The 17,637-nt window shown below is 34.9% G+C and overlaps 1 protein-coding gene across 1 annotated transcript; it reads right to left on the reverse strand.

Moving 5' to 3' along the window:
- Positions 1 to 9,658: 9,658 nt before the first annotated feature.
- On the reverse strand, positions 9,659 to 16,327 carry LOC137818387 (phosphoenolpyruvate carboxylase). The gene is made up of 10 exons (XM_068621792.1): positions 15,673 to 16,327; positions 14,621 to 15,015; positions 14,321 to 14,405; positions 13,373 to 13,595; positions 13,019 to 13,122; positions 12,839 to 12,926; positions 12,478 to 12,632; positions 10,948 to 11,946; positions 10,202 to 10,588; positions 9,659 to 10,124 (listed from the first exon to the last, which is right to left on the reverse strand). Exons 1-10 carry the CDS (start codon positions 15,838 to 15,840, stop codon positions 9,828 to 9,830), a joined length of 2,901 nt encoding a protein of 966 aa, XP_068477893.1. The 5' UTR covers positions 15,841 to 16,327; the 3' UTR covers positions 9,659 to 9,827.
- Between the last annotated feature and the right edge of the window lie 1,310 nt (positions 16,328 to 17,637).

Genomic DNA, 17,637 nt, shown 5'->3' on the forward strand with positions numbered 1-17,637 from the left:
TATTTTTCTGCACATTAGAATTAAGGAGTAGTTAACCTTGATTAGCTAAAGGTTTCTAGAAGCCTTCACTAATCAAGGGACGGTTTTATGAAGCCATGTGCACCCATGTGCTCCATGTGCCCATGTGCCTCCACATTTCCATTTCATTTTGCTTACATTTCATGTGCACTTAGCTTAACATTTACGGCCTCCTTAGCCTATAAAAGGAGATGCCTAGCACTTGTATTTGAAAGATTAATGAGAGTAATGTTATGCTGCCAATTTAGTGCCATACATTGCCTTTGCCTAGTTTGTAGGACCTAATCTTCATCTTCACCATCTATCAAAGGGCTAGCCGAACCTCCCTTCTTCCATACTCTTCATGCACCTTCAAGGTCACCACAACTCCTAGGAGGACCTTGCCCATTTCATACATAAGCTTCCGCACCATTTTTCACAAACATCCAAGAAGAGCTCCATGAGAATGCCATCATTTGGTATCTAGAGCATAGGTTCTTCAAAGATGAGTATCTCTTGGTCATTTTCTTTTTGAGTTCTTCTTTAATCCGTATTGTTCTTCATATTCCATATTGTCTTGCTGTTTTTTAATTTTTTTTCTTTGAATTGGTGTGCTGTTTGGAAATTCCAATCGGTGCATCTTGTTCAATTGTTCTTGAGCAATCTTTGTGCAATTTTTGGTAGGTCTCCATATAGTTTGTGTTGCTATTTTATTTTAGGAATTTTATTTAGTTCATTTTATGTTCATTTGAGTATTTTAATTTCTGAATCTATATGTGTTTTGTCTAGTCATGTTCTTCCAAAATGTCATCAAATCATAGTAGTACTTTGTTTGGCTTATTTGTTTCTTGATTTTGTTATAAATGTTTGGTTTGAATCTGCTGTGTTTTTTATCCTTTGGTGCCTTTTATTTTTAGCTTGAGTTCATCTTTGTGTTTAGATCTACACAAATTCCTTTTCACCAATTCCATTGTGTTTGTCTTTTGGTATCTTGCTGGTTTTTTTTTCCTGTTTTTTACAGAATCCCCTGTTTTGCATAACTCTGTGCTGGCTGTTTTGCTTAAGAAAATTATTTTCCCACATAGGAAATTTCTGATTCTCTGGATTATTCAAGATTGAGGTGTTACAGAAAAGACAAAAAAAGAATCAGTTCAAAAGAGTCAACAGAAAAAAAAAATGATAAATATTATAAAAACAGTATGCAAATCTGGCGCTACAGTTGGCGTAACTGAACACTGATTTTAGAAAATTTATTAAAAAGAAATGGTTTATGCGTTTGGAGTGAAACCAACGCCAGAATTTAGTTGAGATCTTGAATTATTTGCATATAAATTTTCAGAAGCAAATCTTAAAAGGGCAGCTCAGCATAAATCGGGGAAAGTCACGCTTTCTGGCCCACAACAATTATTTCAGTGGTGCTGTTTTTTATTTTGAAATCAATTCTAGTGCTATTCTTAGGATCCATTTTGTGTGTCTACCTTTCTTTGAGTACCTTTATTTGCTTGTCTAATATTTCTTTGGAACTCTTTCTAGTTGTCACATTTAATTCCTTTTGTGTGGTACTGTTTTTCCAATTAATTTGTTTCTTGCTTTAATTCTTTGGCCTCTAAATTTGGTGTTGGATTGTTTTCCAATTGGTGCTTATTTGAGTGGAAATTTGACTTGAGTGAGGTCTAGTTTACTTGATAGGTGCTGGATTGGAGAATTAATTCCCTAATTCTAAGAGGAACAAAGGCAAGGGCAGAAACAAATACCTACCAAAAACACCACAAACATTTGGAAGGCCCAACAAAGCAAAGACAACCAAGGAAGTGCCAATAGAAAAAAAAAGATCAACAAAGAAAGTTTCATTTATTTTCTTTGCAACTTAATTTTTGTTAATTACTTCTTTAATTACGCAATTAGACGGTGAGTGTGTCTTCAAGGGCTCCAAGTGTCCAAGAAGTCTCACCTAGGGCCGATTAGTGTAGAACTATCTAGTTTAGCAATTGTTAATTGTTTTAATTGCATCTCTTTGCTTTAGATAGTTACGTTTTTAATTATCTTGTATTGCTTAAAGCTTGGTTAATTAGCTAGTTCGCATTGTTTTCTTGCATTAAAATTTTGATTTCTCCAACTTAATTGTGTTTTAAGTGATTTACTAAGAGAAAGCTTTGTGTGAAGACATCAAGGGATAGTTTTTGGCTAAGGCAAGGCTTGGTATTTAAGTAGTCCACTGTGACTCACCTCCCTTACCTGGAAGACTACCTTCTTTGACTTCCCTAAATTTTCTCAAAGTAAAATACTTCTACACACAAAGCTCTAATCATGTCTTCTCATTCTTCAAAGTTTATGGAAAGTGATATGAAATCCATCAAATCCCTTTTGAAACAACTTTCCAAAGATATTCAATCAATTTCATCTAAACAATTGGAGAATGAGGCCAAAACTAATAAACTGACTAAAGCAAAGGATGAGAAGTCTCAATTTTCAAAAAAATTACATTCTCATGCATTTAGCTCTAAACATCATGATTATCTTGGGGAAGAAAGTCTTAGGACAAATGAATATCATCAACCATCCCCTAGGAGTGCTAGAAAAGAGAGACAAGAAAACCTAAAGGAAGCTAAGGTAGAGCTACCTCATTTATATGGAAAAGAAGATGTAGAAACATATCTATATTGGGAGATGAGGGTAGAGCAATTGTTTGCTTACAACCATGTGAGTGAAGAAAAGCAAGTACCCTTAGCTACCTTAAGTTTTCAATGTGATGCTATGTATTGGTGGAATGCCCTAAAAAGAGAGAGACATCTCCACAAGGACCCTCCCATTACATCTTGGAATGACCTTAGGGGAGCCTTGAGATGTCGCCATATTCCCTCACATTACAATAGGAAGTTGATGGACAAGCTCCAAAGACTTCATCAAAAAGATATGAGTGTAGAAGAATATTGGTAAAAGATGATATCATATATTGAGAGGGCAAGGATTAACGAGGACAACCATACCACCATAGCTAGGTTTCTAAGTGGTCTCAAACTTGAGATAAGAAACAAAGTTGAACTTTTACCTTATAGAGATTTAAATGACTTGATTCAACTTAGCATTAAAGTTGAAAAACAAATTTTGAGAAAACAATCAAGTCAAAAACAAAGTTCATACTATGTATCTTATGACAAGGATGAGTTCCATAGAGGGGAAGAACATATACAAGAACCATCTCTAGAACTTTCCCAAAACCTAACCAAGCATATCTCTCACACTCAAGCTAGAGAAATGCCATGTTTAGAATACCTTGGCAATGATCAATTAGCATCTCAAAGTTCCAATGAAAGATCTATGATCTTAAGGGACAAAGATGAGAATAGTAGCCAAGAAAAAGAAGCTAGTAAGAGTGATGAAAATGTAAAAATAGAAAAGAAAGAGAACCTTGTGAAACAAAAGGAGTAGGAGAAGAGTGTTCCTTCCCACAAGGTCATTCAACAAGGCAAGCACATTGAAAATACCCTTGAAAACATGCTTCTTGTTGAACAACCTAGCCTTACCTCTTGTAAAGGAACACTTGCAAGCATGAGCAAAAAAGAAGAGTCTTTAAAAGAAGCTTGCATAGATAAAGATAAAGTAGATTATTTCTCATATGTGCTAGGATATCACTAAGTGAATGTTAAGTTATCTATAAGCATCTACCAACACAATTTTTTATGTGAAGTAGTGCCTAAAGAAACTTGTCATGTCTTATTGAGACAACCATTGCAAAGTGTACAAATTTTCATAAACAATGGTTGTAACAACGAAACTATCTTTACACATAAGAGAAAAAGTCTTCATGAAGGAGAACTCATGGGTCAAATTAGAGTTGATAAAACTCTAGAGCTTTTAAAAGGAAAACTTTTGTCACCCATGAGAAAAGAGGTTCAAAGGCATTACCTTAGGTACAATTCTTGTTTTAAAACTACACCTAAGGCAATGTCTCAAGAACTCTATACTCCTTCCCCTTTTGTAAATGATCCTTCGGAAGACACAAATTTCATTTTAGAGCTTCCTAGGACAACAAAAGGTTTTGATTCGATTTTCATGGATAAACTTTTCTCTAGAGAAGTGCTACATCTTCATGGTTTATCCTCAAGCATAGTGTTGGATAGAGCTCCAAATTTCGCAAACCATGATTTGAGGATTCTATTTGGAAAACTTGCAACTAAGTTGTACACTTTAAATTCTTATCATCCTCAAAGGCATGGTCAAAATACATTTGAAAATCTAGCTCCTTCTACTATGTCTAGAATAATCATAAAAGACAAACAAAACTCTAGAGATGAGCATACACACCATAAAGTAGTTCACAAAACTACTTATAATTCTACTTTTGAGGTCATATGTGGGCTAAATCATCTTTCTCCTTTTAAGTTGTTACCATCTTCTATAGAATTTATGCCTAAAGAGAAAGTAACCACAAATGAACATTTTCAAATAAATGAGATGATTATAGAACACATACAACCATCAAAAGAGAAATATTGTGAAAAGTTGCCAAAAACAAAGGAAAACCAAAAATGGCAACTTAGTGAAATAAATTTTCAAACTAACACCTCTGCTTTATTTGATGATTTTCGTAGGTACAAGTTTGACCCGGGAGGGCAATCCTAGTTCTCAAAGCAAGAGGCTGCTATCCGAGATCCAATCTGAATATCTGAGGATAGATCTTCTCAAGAAGGAGGAGATGATGGACACCATCCAGCCACAACCATTCCCCTAGGAAGCAAAAGCATTGGATTTGAGGACAAATCCTTTTCAAGAGGGAGGGGATGATGGAAGAGGGCCAAGCACAACCTTCCATGAAAGGCAAGAGCCAAGTCAAGAGCGTCTAAGATCAAGCTAGGAGCGTCTAAGACCAAGCTAGGAGCGTCTAAGACAAGCTAGGAGCGTCTAGGACAAGAAGACCAAGCTAGGAGCGTCTAGGACAAGCTAGGAGCGTCTAGGACAAGAAGACTTACTTGGATCAAGCTATGAATGGGAGAGTGGCATACTAGCACATATTCCGTGAAGGCCCAACAAGTGTAGTTTAGCTTTAATTGGGGTGTAAATAGCATAGCCATGTGGACAAATGTTTATTTTTCTGCACATTAGAATTAAGGAGGAGTTAACCTTGATTAGCTAAAGGTTTCTAGAAGCCTTCACTAATCAATGGACGGTTTTATGAAGCCATGTGCACCCATGTGCTCCATGTGCCCATGTGCCTCCACATTTCCATTTCATTTTGCTTACATTTCATGTGCACTTAGCTTAACATTTACGGCCTCCTTAGCCTATAAAAGGAGATGCCTAGCACTTGTATTTGAAAGATTAATGAGAGTAATGTTATGCTGCCAATTTAGTGCCATACATTGCCTTTGCCTAGTTTGTAGGACCTAATCTTCATCTTCACCATCTATCAAAGGGCTGGCCGAACCTCCCTTCTTCCATACTCTTCATGCACCTTCAAGGTCACCACAACTCCTAGGAGGACCTTGCCCATTTCATACATAAGCTTCCGCACCATTTTTCACAAACATCCAAGAAGAGCTCCATGAGAATGCCATCAGGAATCCTCCAAGTAGGAGGTGATGTCGACGTCCTAGTCCCAAAGGCCTCTCCTTCTTGAGCTCTCTGCACCCCCTTCAAGAGGACACGAGGTGGTTGGAAGGACGTGGGAAGGATGCAGAAGAGGAGTAGCGTTTGAAGCTCCCTGGCCTCGAGAAGGAGAAGGAATCGGGCTAGTGGCACGAGCAGCTCTCCCTCTTTTCCTGGTGAAGACAAAGCCTGAGGCAGTGTCCTCGTCGTCCTCGGAAGAAGTAGAGGCAACCGCCGCCTTCAGTGGCAAATGGCTGGCCATCTTTGCCTTCGTAGCCAGTTTCAGCAAGTCCTCCTTGTTAAAACGAGCCAACATCCTATCTGCAAGGAAGACACGAGAAAGATTGGTTACATTACGCAAGCAAAAAATTTATTCTCTAAGGTTAAAGGGGAAAAAGTGTACCGGTGTAACTCTTTAAAGAGTCCAGGTCAAATTCGTTGGCCAAGAGTTAGGCAGTATAGAAGGCAACTGGGAGGCTTGTGAAAAATTTGCAAACCTCCTGATCAGCAGGAGCTAATTTGTCTAGGCGACGAGCAACCTTGAAGTTGGGTTTTTCAGTCCAGTATAGGAGAAACCCATCTAGAAGAGCTGAAAAAAAGAACCCAACATGCATTCAAGAACTCATACGACAGCATATGATTAATCAGTATCAAGCATAAGCATAAATGGATGAAAACTGAATGGTCCCAGGCAGAGCATGCGTTCGTGAAAGGTAAATAGTTGAGATGAGAAAAAGGAGTACCTTTTGTGGTTAGAAGAAGGAAAACTTGGAGAAATGAGAAGGAATGTGTGAGGAGGTCTGAACAATAAGAAGGAAAGGTGCAAGTTTTGAAGGGCTTTAGGGGTTTTAGTGTTTCTGAAACAAAGTTTTGAAAGAAGAGGGAATTTGAAACAGTTGAGTTTCGCTGCAACTAAGGCTAGGACACGTGTGCATGTGGGGGCCACGTACAGTAAGATGTCACTTCAAAGACGCTTTGTGCGTCGCGTCCCACCTACCTCTGGGAAATGGTCACGTCAGCAACCAAGGGTACTCAAGAGACTCTTCACTTAGCCAAGCTCAGCTTGAGCCTTGGAGGCTTATGTACTGACAAGTACTCGGTTCTCAGTAGTATTTTCATATGCTCAGTTATTTTGTGGAGTGGGAGGTTAGCTCGGTCGTTGGGCCTGGGTGAGACTTGTGCGGATGGCCTTTTTTCAGGGTAGGCCCAAAGCGCGCGGTAGGGTCGTTACGCAAAGTAATTTCATATATACACCTGCTTATGGATATGTTTGGGACGGTGAATATAATATTGTTGTTATTTTGCATGTTGTGAGTATGTGGAAATATTTTCTATTGCATGTTTTTGTTGCATATCTATTACACGTGACTAGTTGCTATTAACCCTATTAAGGTAGGGGGATGCATTGGTAACAGAAGGTGGGCCTACGAATGGCACCTGAAGATCATTGGTGCCTGTGGCAGGTGGTTTTTCTATTAGAGATAAAAGATTAATGTGCTTAGTATATTTTCAGTTAAGATTTGCTTATCTCCAGGGAGAGTGGTTGCATGTTGCATGTGCGACAATAAAAGGAGAGTAAGTCTCCAGGTAAAGGTACGTTGTTTTTTATACACTTTTTTAACTAGTTACTTTTGGTAAGCCCTAGCTGACTTGATCGTCGGAGTGTAATCAACAAGTAGGGCGTGCTCTGTCTCAACAGAGCCTTATTCTAGTGCGACAAGGAGATGCAGAATCAATTCCAGAAGAGGTAGATACAGAAGGGGTTATTCAACCTGAAGTCAACCGGCAAGAACAATAGGTATAGATTATATGTTTGTATTGTTAATCTAGGATAATAGGTGTATGACGTAATTAATTGGTCTTATAAAATTTCTCTCACAAAAAATATTTATTTAAACACATTTCCTAATTAAAGATATATATTATCAAACCGAAATATGTACAACATTTAATATTTATAAATCTCATTCACCACTTTCAACTATTTTTTTAAATTATTTGTTTTACCATTTTTGTGTGTATGCATTTATTATTATATTTTTTTATAATTATTATTAACGATACCTTATAATTAATACGAAATTAATTAGTTAATATACATTATAAAATGATGATGCTAATATTAATTAATTTAATAAAAAATTGAATTTTAATTTTTCAAAAGTAATTATTTATTAAAAATAAATTTTAATTATTTATTATAATTGGTACTAATGATAGTAATCGAAAAATGAGAAATTAAAATTGTATTTCTTATAGTTGGTACTAATGATATCTTATGGTTAATATGTAATTAATTAGTCAATAGCTTTAATAAAATGATACTCCTAAAATTAATTATTTTAAAATTTAATTTTAAAATTTTAACTTTTTAAAGTAATTATTTACTAAAAATAAACTATCCTATTAAAAAATTATAATAAATGGGTCATTTTTCTTCTCTAACTAAAAAATTACAAATTATCGATTTTACACGTGTATTATATAGAATATTAATATAAATATTATAAACTTATAATATATAAAAAATATATTATAATTTATAATGATGTTTATAAATTTATCATATATTAATTAAAAAAATATAATTATTATAAATTTATAATTTATATTAATACGATATACATAAGTTATGTTTATGATAAATTAAAATATTACAATATAAATTTATTTATAATTGATTTTATTAAATATAAATAAACATATATGATATTGATAAAAATCAAAAAAATAATACAATATTAATATTAAAAAAAGTCAATATTCATAATTAATTGATGAATTAGAATATTATAATATAAATTTATAGTTTTAATAAATACAAAATATATATATATATATATATGTGTGATAATGATAAAAATAAATAAAAAATGTGAATATATATAACTTCTATATTCATATTTTGTATTTTATAAAATTTTGTTTTATCACTTATTTTTAAAATATAGCAAAACAATCCTTTATTTACTTTTTAATACTAAACATAATTATATATAAATGATAAAAATAAAAAATACTAATAGAAGATACCAGGATCTGTCCTCATCTGATACCATATTACAAAGTGAATTTTAAGTCTAACTCAATCCCATAAAACCAGCTCATGAGGTGAGGTTTGCACCCAGTTATATACAATGAAATGTCATCATCTTTAGTCGATGTGGGATCTCCAACAAAGTATTTGTTAGATTTCTAACTCTAACACAATTTTAAAAAGGAAAAATACATTAATTTTCTAAAAATTCAAACTTTATTGTATAAATTGTTATTACGAGTATAAAAATAAGAAACAAATCCTTGTGAACCAGTTATGAAATACATCTTTCTACTCCAAAAAATAATCTGGAACATACTTGTGCACATAAATCTTTATTGTCGATTTATATAATTCATAATTATATAATATATAGATCCGTGTACCCGTGTACTACATTTTAGAGATTTTACGTATCTCTGTGTCCATGTCGTGTCAGTGTCTATGTTGCATAGGTCACCACTAACTTTTCTTGCTTAATCTACTATCGGGTTTTTTTAAATTGCAATAAAGCAGTTTGTTTTTAAGAACATGTCAACATTTTATTGCAGATTTAACATTTCGATAAAATATACCATATTTAAAAAATATGGTAAAATATATGAGAAAAAAATTGGATAATAAAATTCGTGAAATCATGATAGAGGTAGATAATTTGTAAAATGGCCCTCTTCTTTCCTTTTTTAACTTGTCTATGCATCACACTACCTTATAAGAAAATAAGAGCAAAACTAAAATTTGATCGTTGAGAGGTGCAGAAAAGACTAGCACAGTGGTGCTAAAAGGTCAAACATTGGCACAGATTCAAATGGGTATTATCATTCATGAAATTTGTCACTTTTGGACCACATAGTGACAAATGCACCCTTTATGGTGAACCTCTGAAAGGTTTGTTCCCCATGTAATAGAATTTGAGAGCGTCGAGCACAAAGGGTACCTTGTTGCCCCACCGATTTTAAATTTCTAAAGCACTAATCCCTATGAGATGAACAGGGAAACTAAAAAGAAACACACAATATCAAAGAGAAGAAGAGAAAATGCAGTTAAAATCCAGGCATGCATAGGCCAATATCCCGTTTTATTGCATGAAAAAAGATAGATTAACTGTTATTTAGTGCTAGTTCACTTCTGTAGCCGACAACTTTTGGTTAAAATGTATCCAAAGCCACAAACCTACTTGCAAAGAAATGCAACAAAGCCACAAAGCTTAACCAGTGTTTTGCATTCCAGCAGCTATACCCTTCATTGTCAAAATAAGGGTATCCTCCAGACCAGGAGCATATTCACTGGTAGGGTTGAGTTTCACAAGCTCAGCAGCTGGGTTGCTTGATTCCATGTAGTCTTTGGACAAATGTGGCTTCAAGTTCACATGGTAGTCAGGATCACGGATACGCTTCAGTGTGTAGGCTTGCAGGACATTAAGGGTTGTGGTGTACGAATCACGAAGACGAAGTCTTTGCTTCAAGTAAGGATCTCCTTCAAGGAGATCTCTGTGTCCAGCAACCTACAAACAAGATGGTACCATCATAAATATCAAATAATAATATAGATATGAAGTCTACAGCAGTAATAATAAATTACCTGTAGGAGAAGCCTCTTGGTTTCTTCATACATAGACCTTAATCGCTCACCAAATGACCACAGTTCCTCTGTCACTAGGAGTTTGTCATAAAGGGCTGCAATCCCGGGGTCTCCCTTAGCGAACACCATCTCAACTAAGTCAATGGTGACCCTGAAGAAAGGCCATTGATTATACATATCTTGAAGCATTTGCAGATTCTTTGGATCCTTCTTAACTACATGCCTAAATGCTGCCCCAAAGCCAAGCCATACAGGCAGATGGAACCTTGTCTGAGTCCAAGCAAAGATCCATGGGATTGCACGGAGTGATTCAATTCCTCCACTTGGCTTTCTTTTTGATGGACGACTGCCAATGTTCATTCTTCCGTACTCCAACTCAGGAGTTGCCTGCGGTTTGCAATATTCAGTTATAAAGAAAATAAGTTGAGAAATTGCAAGAAAAATAGTTGACTTCAAAGGAAAGAGCAAATGTTTCTTAAATCATCAGATATATAATTGTATTCCAAATCAAGTTTTTGTAACTGATAATACTATATTTGCAAGATTCTGGGAAAAAATAAATGATAACCAGCAGCCATAAATGTTATTGACGAAATATTTTTAACATTAAGAATGTTTACATGAAGTTCATCTTGTATGGAAACAATATTAATGCAGTGTTGGTTAATTATGGCAATTAGGTTATCATTTGAACTGCTAGATTTCAAGGACATCTTTCTATACTGAAGTATTCAAAAATAACTTACACATCGGAAGTACTCAACGAAACGGGGTTCCTGGAAAACAATGGAGCGATACTCCTCTGTAGCAATGACAGCCATCTCATCCATGAGGGCACGCCATTCTGGTTTTGGTGCCACAGGAGGGTGCATTCCATGCTCAAGTGTAGCAGCAGTAAAGCGCTGAAGTGTTCTGAAGCACAAGTGCTCCTCTCCAAATGACTGTTCAATAACTTCGCCCTGCACTGTTACCCGAAGTGAGCCATGAATTGTATCTGGTGGCTGAGATAATATAGCAAGATGAGTGGGACCTCCTCCTCTTCCCACAGTCCCTCCTCTGCCATGGAACATTGTAAGCTTAACACCAAAGTCTTTTGCAACCTTTATGAGTTCCTCTTGAGCCTTGTACAGTGCCCAGGCAGCAGAGAGACGGCCAGCATCTTTTCCTGAGTCTGAGTACCCTATCATAACTTCTTGTTTCCCATTGATACGGTCTCTGTACCAATCTACAGAGAATAAGCGGGCCAGTGCAGCAGGAGCAGCCTCAAGATCAGCAAGCTTTTCAAACAATGGGACAACCCTTAATGGCTGCTTAACATGACATTCACGTTGTAAAAGTTCGACAGCAAGAACATCAGATGGAGCTGTTGCCATTGAGATGATATAAGCACCAAAGCTGTCTGAAGGAAGTTCAGCAATGACATGGAAGGTTTCCAATACATCAGCAATTTCATCTGTTTTAGGAAGGTCGGGACCGAAGAGAGGGCGCTTTCCACTGAGTTCAGATAGCAACCATTCCTGCTTGCGTTCCTCTGACCATTCTCGATAAGATCCAATCTCCAAGTGCCTTGTAATAGCATCCATAACATCAGTGTGCCGATCGGATTCTTGACGGATATCAAGCCTTACAAGTGAAAGCCCAAATGTGGAAACTTGGCGCAAGAAATCAAGAAGGCTTCCATCAGCTATTGGTTGGTCACCACAAGCACACAGCGACCTATAACACAATTCAAGAGGCTCCAGGAACTACAAGAAAAAATTGGAGGTTATATGGTTTATATATAATATATTAAATTACTTATCACGATTATTCTGAAAACTCATAATCTTGCATTTTCAGAGTTGTGGACTTGATGATGTTTGAACCAAATTAGTAAGAAATTAGAGTTGAGAGAAGAAACGTTGTCAACTTAACAGATATTTACTACAACTATTAGCAACACACAATTCTCCAAGTGGTTTGAAAATGATCCTCTTTAAACTTTTAGAGGGATCAACCAAACCTAATACATGTCAGTATTCCCTTAATCAAGAAGTGAAACAGTTCATAAGGATGGGAAATTTAGCACTGCTACTAACATGAACATCAAAGAATGAACTAGTCATATTTGTATGGCTTGCGAAAATGGCAAGAAATTCAGAGTGTTAAAAAATGAACATAATCTAAAGCCAAAGATTGGAAGCAATAATGAGTCACTTCAAAGCACTTCCTTATAGGTGAAAAAGTTCAATTATTTGTATCTCACAAAAGTTTATCAGACAATTTTCGGATGATACCTGTTCGACATTTGTGAAGGTCGTCTCCTCAGGGATTTCAGAGCTTCCATTGGCTAACAACTGCCGAGCACGTTCACGTGTATTATATAATTTGTCCCTTACATCACCGAGAATAACACGATATGGCTCATTTGGAGGAATCTGTTTCCAAAACTCTGGAGCAATAAATATTTATTATCATTCAATACTATTTACTAATCAAAAGATTCAATTCTAAATGAATCAACCAGTCCGAGAACCACCACATTAGTTTAGTATTGAAAATGAAATTTTCCTATCAATGTCATAGATTCCAGTAAAGAATATAAGTTTATTGATTGTAATTCAGATCAAAATGTTATCATTGCTACATGGTACACACCGATATAATGTTTTGCATCTCTCTTTGAGGAGGTAAGGAGTTCATCAGAACGAACACGTAGCTCATCATTGCAGCGCCACATAGACAACTGCCAGGAGCAAACAAGAAGCAAGATGTTAAAACACTAACCTTGATGCTAGAATAAAATAGATTATCTGTAATGACCAGTATATTTGATACCTCAAACATGAGATCCTCAATCTGAGAGAAGTACAAATTAGCAGCCATCATTCTAGCTAGCAAACACACATCCCTTGTAACTTCTGGAGTTACCCTGGGATTACCTGCAACACACATTAGGCAGATGGTAAGACAGTGATTAATACAACACGAGCCACATGCTCTGGAACTATTTGACACTGAAGATGATAGCTTAATGTAGAAAAAAAACTGAATAAGGAACATGAAAGTGTAAATATTTTGAATCTATACCAAATACATACTTCAGCCAAAAAATTCACGAATTTAACAAATAATACAGCATAAAAAGGAATATTTCCACTCATTAACTGCTTAGGAAGAAAAGAAAGATACCATCACGATCTCCTCCCATCCAAGAAGAAAATTGAATAACAGGGGCATTATGTGGAATACGTTCATTTATGCCAATGTTCTTCAAAGCTGTGTCAACTCGGCGCAAAAATTTTGGTATGCCTTTCCAGATGGTCTCATGAAAGTAGCTCATTCCTGCTCTCATCTCATCTTGAGGTGTTGGAGGGGTCCTTCGAATTTCATCTGTACGAAATGCAGCTTGAATCTGCATGAGAGAAACAATATTAGAGCCTTAGCCATACCAAAAGGATTGGCATATGGTCAAATGTAATTTTAATCACCAATTTGAAACCACAATAAAATTGAATCCTCGTTTTATAAAAGTCCGTCAATAGAATTCAAATCTAATTGAAAAATTAGAATAGAAAATTCAAACGGAAGAATCAAATCCTTAAAACTAGAGCTTTTCCGCTAACCAGCAACATAGACTGAATCAAAGCTAAAATATAATGAAAAATATTTTAAATAAGTAATTTGACCAACAATAAAAGATTAAGTATTTAATACTTTGATCTGATGTTGCACAGGTTGAAGCTAGATTAGATCATCGTAACTGTAATTATATAAAAGTTTATGCCAATTCTCAACCCATACACAAGATGGCAAATGCTTATGAAAACCAAAATGTTTTAATTTTGGATACCAAACGCATAAATCCACTCATTATGCAATGCTTCCCACAAAAATAAACATACAACACGCCTACCTCTGATTGTTTTAGCTGAACCAACAAAAATAATGTCACTACTTAATAAATCAAAAGGTTATGATGTCTAAACACCATGGAAATATCGATCTCAATTATGATGTTTACCTAAAATAAACATATAGGCAAAGTTGCATAATACTCTAAGTAAGAACCAACCATGTGGCTGTCATTAATGTCATCATATAAGTATATAGAATCAAGAACAATCAGCAGTTAGGTACCTCTCTTTGTAAAGCCTCATCAAGCTCCTGCTTATCATCTGGTGTTATGTCTTTAGCATACAATTGTGTCAAGCAATTCCTAATCCTGAAATAAAAGAAGGCAATTATTGTCAACTGAAAGATAAATGTTTAGTTATGAAAACAGCCCAAGTGGTAGAAATATAGGATTTCCCTTGTCAGGGATTAAATATCACTGGTTTTCAGCGCAGTAAATTAATAAATATCTAACAAATGGAGTACCGATTCACCTCCTCCGACCTACATTACAAAAATCATGATTGAAATAAGTAATGGACAAACCTGCCATGCTTTTGCAACAAAGATCTACGAACAGATTGAGTAGGATGAGCAGTTAGGACCAAATCTACAGTTTGGCTCTTCAAAGCATCAAAGATTTCTTGAGGGGTCTTTTTCAGTTGATTCACAAGCCTCTTGAAGGTCTCTTCAATATCTGACTCGGTGATAGCAGAATTCTCATCAATAAAATCACCCTTCTTCAATAACTTAATCCTTCTACGGTAAGCAATTTGAACTTCTTCAGCCAAGTTGGCCAAATTAAGCATATGAGCAAACGACTTGGAAATCACAATAGAATCCCCAGCGTCAAGACCAGTTAGCATGTTCCCAAGTTCCTCCAACTTCTGAGGGTTATTCTGCCCTTCATACTCAGCAGACAGCTCATAACAATCTTGAACCTAGTCAACATCAAATTACCAAAACCAATAAGCCACATCTATGCAGTGAAGAGGAAAAAACACAAGCCAGACTTTTTGTAGGCAAAGCCAATATCCAGGTACAATTGATTTGATTTACCAAAGCATGAATAGGTATTTCACTAAAAAATTAAAGGAGCATAATGACAAGAAACACAGAACAAAGAATTCGGGATTCATAAACTCACGAAACATAGTTCAAACCACCCATTCCAGAGGGCATACATAGCCCGGATCAAGAGGATCACTAGCAATTCAAAAGTAACTGCAGGGGAAAGCAGATTTAAATCCAAAGGAGCATAATGATTTTGAAACTTATTATTCGTTTTATATGTTAATTCGTAAATTTTATTTCTAATGATGCAGTTGAAAAATTCTTCTCTAGAGTCTCACCAAATTACCATTTTCAAATACCAAAATCCTTACCATTTCACAAAAAACAAACAGGGTTTCAGAAATCCGTCAAAATGAAGCCAAAGCTACCATCTTTTCGTCTACCATCTCATGAAAATTGAAATGGAGAATCACAAAACCATCACTATCGGGCCAAAAATAGGGTCTTATCATAAACCCCACAAAACTAAACCTAACAAAAACTTGAAAAGTGTAGTGTGGTGGGACTGAAGGCATGGCACTTACAGTTTCTCTAATATCACCCCCATGCAAATCCTGAAGAATGTCAAGGAAGCGGTCCAGCAATAAAGCATCGTACTCAACAAGCTTGTCATCATCAGAAACCTTACTTGGTACCAGCAACCTCAACTGAGCATCAATTGAAGCCATCTTCTCTAGGTTCCTTGTGGCCATCCTCTCTCTCTCTCTCGCTCTCTCTGTATATGTATATATATGTATCACACAACAGAACCAAACACAGCAGAATACACAATTTCAGTGGCTTTGCTTTTCACTCTGTGATTGAAAAGTGTTATACGAGAGTGATGCAATAATCTGGCAAAGAAAAAGGTGTCTCACGAGAGTGATGCAATGTGGTGGCCTGAAGATCAAAAGCAGAGAATTAAGGCAACAAAGGGTAAAGAGACTGAAAGAGATCTCGTAGGATCAAAGCTAATAGTTCTTCCTCCTATGATCTCTGCACGAAAAAGATTCACAAAAAGTGTAGAACTTCAACAAAAGCCAGGACACTGACTGAGAGAGAAAGAGAAGCATGGTTTGAGCTGCAGAGGACCTTGAATTTATAGAGAAAAATTATTACCAGGTCAGTTTTTTTCCTTTTAAATTAAGCGTGTTTGATTAAAGATTTAATCAATATTGAAATTAATGATGAAACTGTGATAACATTATCTTTTTTATCAAGTAACTGTTAATTTATTTATTAAATATTTATATCTATAATAAAGAAGAGGAAATTCTTTGTCGTATATATTTTATATTTCTATTTATTTTTAATTTTTGACTCATCCAAAATTATTTTTTGTATGCATGTTACATTTTTATCATTGTGAAAACTAAGTAAAAGAGGTAAATGTGGATACAGAGGCACAATCGTGTCTGTATTTCCACTAGTATATATAAAGGGGATTTCTCATTATAATCAGTTTTTTGTGTAAACAAATTTTTTCTAATTCTACCCTTATTTAATATATCTCATTTTATTTATATAATAGAATATTTTGTTATTTCATATGAATTACTTAAAAAATATATTTTTTTATTTTTTAAATTAATATTAATGTGCACGTTTTTATATGACTGTCACACTCTTCCCTTAGTTCCTTATTTTAAGACAACAAAAAGAAGATACTCTCACACATTTTCACACCAAATTTCACATATAAAATAAAATAACTTTCACTTTTAATCACTACATGCACTCCATTTTTTTCTTTTCAATTTCGACTTATCCAAAATTATTTGTATGTATGTTACATTTCTATCATCGTGAAAATTGAATAAAATATGAAAATGTGGGTACACAGGCAATCGCGCCTGTGTTTTCACTAGTTATATATAAAGAGAATTCTTTTTTATAATCGTTTTTTTGGTGTTTTTCTGATTTTACCCTTATTTATTATTTCTCATTTTATTAGTACAATGAAATATTTTGTCATTTTATATGAATTACTTAAAAAATAAATTAATTTTTAATTTTTTAAATTAATGTTATGAGACAATTTTTATATGCAAACTAACTACCCACTATTCCCTTAATTCCTTATTTCAAGGCAACAACGGACAGAAAGAAAGAGAACATATTCTCACTATGCTCCATTCTTACATCAAATCTCACGTTTCAAATAACTTTCTCTCTCTCCACTCCATTACCAATCCCTCTCTCTGCTCCATTATCAACAACTCTTTTATTTGGTAAAAACATCATTCTTTTTGTATCTACCATCAAGTGAATCTTAAAAATTTAACGTAAACATCATCAGATTCTCCGATTACAAAACCACCAATGGAAAAAAAAAACTTGAAGAAAAATAAGAGAAACTCAAAGGTTGATTAATCAATTCATCATTTTTATTTTCTATATTATTTTTTGTTTTTTTAATTTCGACTCATTCAAAATTTATTTTAAAAAGAAACTAAGAGTGTTTTTTTTTAAAAATTAGGTTAATTTGATAAATTTGAAGAGAGGGTAGA

The sequence above is a fragment of the Phaseolus vulgaris genome, chromosome 11 (assembly GCF_000499845.2).
Source record: "Phaseolus vulgaris cultivar G19833 chromosome 11, P. vulgaris v2.0, whole genome shotgun sequence".
Classification (NCBI taxonomy): Eukaryota; Viridiplantae; Streptophyta; class Magnoliopsida; order Fabales; family Fabaceae; genus Phaseolus; species Phaseolus vulgaris.